Consider the following 4,835-nt stretch of genomic DNA (forward strand, 5'->3'; position numbering starts at 1 on the left):
CTTTTACTCTTCATTCCTCACCAAGTTATTCAGTTTCAGTTTTCTTGGGCTCTGTTACAACATCAAAATTTCCAAATATATGATCCCAGGGCAAGCTGGATTCCCCAGTCTGTAACAATGAGTTGAAGAAAGGGTTTAGATGAGAAATAATCTCCCTCTACCCTCATTCTCTGTCTTCTCAAGACTGGGTAGTTCAGGCACTCATGGGGCTAATGTTCCCAGTCTGCAGGGAGGCCTGAGGACTGTCTGAGGCATAAGGACTATAACAATATTACTGCTGAGATTGCCCTGTGAGGCCCTGTGGGCCCTGAGCAACCTCTTCATTCGACAGTAACCTCTCCTGCATGTGCACCTGCTGTAGAATGGCTGGCAACTCATAGTGGTGGAAAAAGTAGATCATAGAATGTTGGATAAAAAGCCAGGAGGTGACCAGAGCGAGGCTACTGTACTGTCCATTAAATCGGTAGTGATAGGCATAGAAAGCAAAGTGATACAAGTAAAAAAACCTCAACCAGTGCCTCTTACTGGTGTTGGTATGGCAGCAGATGGCATCATACTGGTCAGCAAGCCACACAATGAGGATGATGTAGAAGGCAGTCGTGGTGTCATTGAAGAATTCAGACATGACTGCTTCCATACTGACAAGGGCCAAGATGACTGTGAGCAATGGTGCAGCAGGGAAGGCAATTGTCATGTTCATCTCCAACATCTGTAAGAGGTCCACAATGAAAATGAAAATCTGGTAATGCGAATACCTCAAGAGCACTGAGACAGAAAGTGTAAAGATGAGCATGATGACAAAAGCAGTAAGGTAGCAAGTCCTTGCCAACCATATGCTAACAAAACGATAGAGCTCCTCAGAGAAAACGCTACTGAGGAAACTTCTGCTCTCTTCATTCTCACCCAGGGCTTTCACATTGGACATATGCAGATTGACATAGTTCAGAAATTTACCCAGCACCAAACTTCGAATCTGCTCAGCAAAGCAGAGGTGCCTCTTGGGATTCAACTTTACCACCATAGCTGGAAGGCTGCGGCCCTGTGTGGTTTTCTGGGATGAAGGCAGCAATAACCCGTACCGTAGGGAATACTGCACCCTATACTTTCCCTGTGGCCATGCTTCTCTGGCCATCACCTCAAGAAGGGGCACAGTCTTCATCAGGGGCTGCAACCCAGTAGCCCTCGCTTTGGGGAGGGAGAGATTCTGGCTTTTGTTCTGGGTCACTTGGGTCGAGCTTTCTGGGCCAGCCACGCCAGAGGGCTTTAGGATCACTTTCAGCTGGACATCCAGCTCCAACTTGCCCGCGTTTTCCTCAGACATCTCCACCTTCATCTCCTCCTTGGCCTCAATGACTAGGTGTGAGGGGACGCCAGCTGGGCCAGCATTCTGCTCGATTTCCACTTGGAGGAGGCCAGACCCGGGATCGTCACTCCACCTGTACTGAGAGCAGTTAATAGGCTCGGGAGAGAAGGCCGTGTGGACATAGGCCAGGATGAAGAGCACAAAAAGCGCTTTAAGAAGCACGAAGAACTCGAATACTCGGCGGAAGGTAGGCGGGAAGAGGCGTGAATAAATCAGCGCCATGTTGAAGAAAAGCACGTGGAAGAGACGGTCACGCGCTGTGAGGAGCGGATCACCCTGGGGGTTGGGGTTGGGAATGGGGATGGGCAGACGCTGCAGGGGTCCCTCACCCCTGGCCCTGTGACTGCGGGCTGTGCTCTCGGTCCCCGCAGAGGGTGGCAGAGGCTGGCTGTGGGGCATCTTGGGCCTTGGAGGAGGGGTCAAACCTATATGGCCTCACAGTAACGACCTGAGGATTCTGGAATAGCAGCCCGGGGTCTCCTCCTTCTCCTTTTTTCTCCTCACAGACCCCCTCTGCTGCCCCACAGGCCTGCTCTGCTTCTCACTTATTACTCAGCAGTCCTCCCTCAAAATCCCTTTACTTGGAGGAAGAAAGAACTAAAAGCTCTGCGGTCCGTCCAGCTCCCCACAGTCTCTTAGTAAAAATCCACCCGCAGTGGCTCTGGTGCCTCCTGTGGGCACATCCGGAAATGCCTGGAAGTGTCCGCTCCCCCCAGCCTGACCCGGCAGTCCTAACCCCAAAGCGGACCCAAGGCATCTGGGCTGGGGCTGACTCAGTGAAAGTGAAAATGTGTTAATAATGCAAATTCAAATTTAGCAGGGGGATGCGTGTGTGTGTGTGTGTGTGTGCGCTCGCGCGTGTACGCGCGAGTGTATGTTTGTGTGTATAATATATATTATATGTGTATATGTAATATATATCCCCTCCCAAGAGAACATAGTTGTTTAATAGTTACACCTCTGTGTTACTCTGTAACACTGAACTCAGAACTGGAGTAGAAAGATCAAGGAATGAAATCATCATCAGAGACTTTAAGGTAATTATAACAGTAACTGGTATTTTTATAGTGCTTTAAGGTTTGCAAAGTATCCATTATCTTATTTAAAGATGCTCAACACCAAACTAGGTTTAAGGTTTGCAAAGCTCATTCATTACATGTATTATCTCTTTTGGTCCTCACAACAATCCTGAGAGGCAGGTGCTATCATCATCTCCATTTCTTTTTTTTTTTTTTTAAGGAAACAGGAGGAAGTAACTTTGCCCAAGGTCACACAGCTGGAAGTGTGTAAGAAAGGATTTTCTAGTTTCTATGATTCCAAGTTCACCCATTGTGTCTCCTAAGTTAACTTCCCTGGATCTAAATTTTTCATTAGAGTGTTTTTGGAGTAGATTGGAATTCTTTACCTGGGGTCTTTAAATTTATTTTTGCTTTATTTTAATTTTTTACAACTGCATCACATTATAAACAATTTCTTGTATAATTTGGAATACATTATGAATTTTAAAGTATTATTATGTGAAGGGGGTCCATAGACTTCCCTAAGACTTCACCTCAAATGGTGACTTCATCCCAAAAGGATCAAGAGATCCTTTTGTAATAACACACAATCCCTGATGGAGTGGTCTCTCTAGATGTCTTTGGACCAATTAATCAACTAGTCGATAGGTGTCTACTATGTACTAGGCTTTATGGATACATGTATGAAGATTGAAACTATTCTTACTATTGAGAAGCTTATATCCTTACATTTTAGCTTTTAAACCTATGATCTTGAGATGCTGAAGTCGTTATAACTTATTTAGTCAGTGAAGTATAAATCTAGAGTTGGGAGGGATCTCAAAGACCATCTAGTCCAAGCTCTTCATCTTATGGGTATGGAAAGTGAACGAGAGACTCTGACCTATCTGAAGTTGGGTACTGATGTCACAGAGCCAGGATACACCTTCTAGTCCCATGATTCCACAGTGTGTAATACAGCTTATAGTAGATATTATTGCTCACATTTAAAAAGAAGCCTTTCCTGACATCCTTTATATGTCAATTATGCTAGCAGGAACCAAAAGTAGATAAATTCTCTGGGCCAGGTCACAAGTATATATGTCATTCAAAGACAAAGAAAAATAATCACTGCTGTAAAATCAGGGGGTTGCACAGGAATGGAATACATAGAATAAAGATCCAGTCAGGCAGGGAGTCAAATTAGAAAGGAGGCCAAGCAATAAGTGTTCAGATGTAGAATATCAGATTTAGCAAAATCACTTTTAACCAGAATCAAATTCCTATCCTAGAGCAGAAACTGTATACTATACAGCCTGATAAGTTTAGGCAGACAAGACTTGATTTTAACTCAAAAAAAGTCAGAACTCTCCTTCGGTGGGAGAGTGTATTATGGGGTCTGTTCTTTTACATTTCTTCAGGGACCAAAGATGCTATAATTGTTTCATTGTCAATAAATGAGAAGTCTCCAAATTTTTGTGGAAAAGAGGTATATGTGATTTCTCTAAAGTCTTGAAATCACTACAATGGGTTTAGGTGCTGACAAGCAAATGAGAATAATGGGGTAAGGGAGGAGTATTGAGCAAGATAAGGTGCTGAAAGGTATTTTAGCTTTTTGCTTAACTTTTAGCTTAAAAACACCTTTCTAACAAAGAACCCTAAACCAATATATATGATTTCAAGAAGAAGAATGCAATTCAAACCCAGACAAAGGAGACCATCTTTGCATGCTGAATATTTTAACACAAGCTTTCAAACATGTAAAACATAATATGCATTTAGTAGTTGGAACCATAATTAAAACTACAAACTAATTCAGGGAAGGAGTGAATATATTATTATTATTAGACAAGGAATGAGTAAAAAATAGACCATACTAGACTGAATAGAGACTTGAAAATCAATAGTACTTTGCATATTTTTAGGAAAGAAGTTTCCATTAACCTTCAGTTAGAGTGGGATGTTGGACCATACTACAAATTCTATTGTATTCTATGTTCCAGACATACCCACAGACCTCTCCATCTGTCAAATATCATGCTCTTTGGTTTGGAACATATTTCTTGGTTTGGAGCATTATGTTTGAACAGATGGAGCAGTCTGTATGTAGATAAAATTAACAATGCATTTCCATACATATTAGTTTGTTCTAGTTTTCATAATGCTTCTCCCTATAGTATTTACAACTGGAAATGCAGGTGGGAGAGAAACAATATGCCTATATGTTTTATGTATTTATGAATAAAGAAGAACTAAGCTAGAATTGTGGACAATATTCAAAGATTTGAAGAGTCTCCTGAAACACTGACTTTTATCAGTTAAACAATTTCAAAAATATCAGACAATATGTAAATTAGACAATTATAAGATTCTCAAAAATTACATGTTTTTAGCTCCCTCAGTTCTCTTCCATCTCTAAAATCCCATAAACTTAGGAACAAATAGAATATCATTCTCAAAATTAAATTATATTT

The 4,835-nt window shown here is 41.9% G+C and overlaps 1 protein-coding gene across 1 annotated transcript; it reads right to left on the minus strand.

Annotated features, from left to right (window-relative positions):
• Positions 1-271: 271 nt before the first annotated feature.
• On the minus strand, positions 272-1,762 carry LOC123241425 (membralin-like). Its single transcript, XM_044669076.1, has one exon. The coding sequence runs from the start codon at positions 1,760-1,762 to the stop codon at positions 272-274; it is 1,491 nt and encodes a 496-aa protein (XP_044525011.1).
• Between the last annotated feature and the right edge of the window lie 3,073 nt (positions 1,763-4,835).

The sequence above is a fragment of the Gracilinanus agilis genome, chromosome 3 (assembly GCF_016433145.1).
Source record: "Gracilinanus agilis isolate LMUSP501 chromosome 3, AgileGrace, whole genome shotgun sequence".
Taxonomy (NCBI): domain Eukaryota; kingdom Metazoa; phylum Chordata; class Mammalia; order Didelphimorphia; family Didelphidae; genus Gracilinanus; species Gracilinanus agilis.

Excerpts from the sequence above, each read along its gene's own strand:
- LOC123241425 (XM_044669076.1), bottom strand. The coding sequence starts at position 1,762 with ATGCCCCACAGCCAGCCTCTGCCACCCTCTGCGGGGACCGAGAGCACA.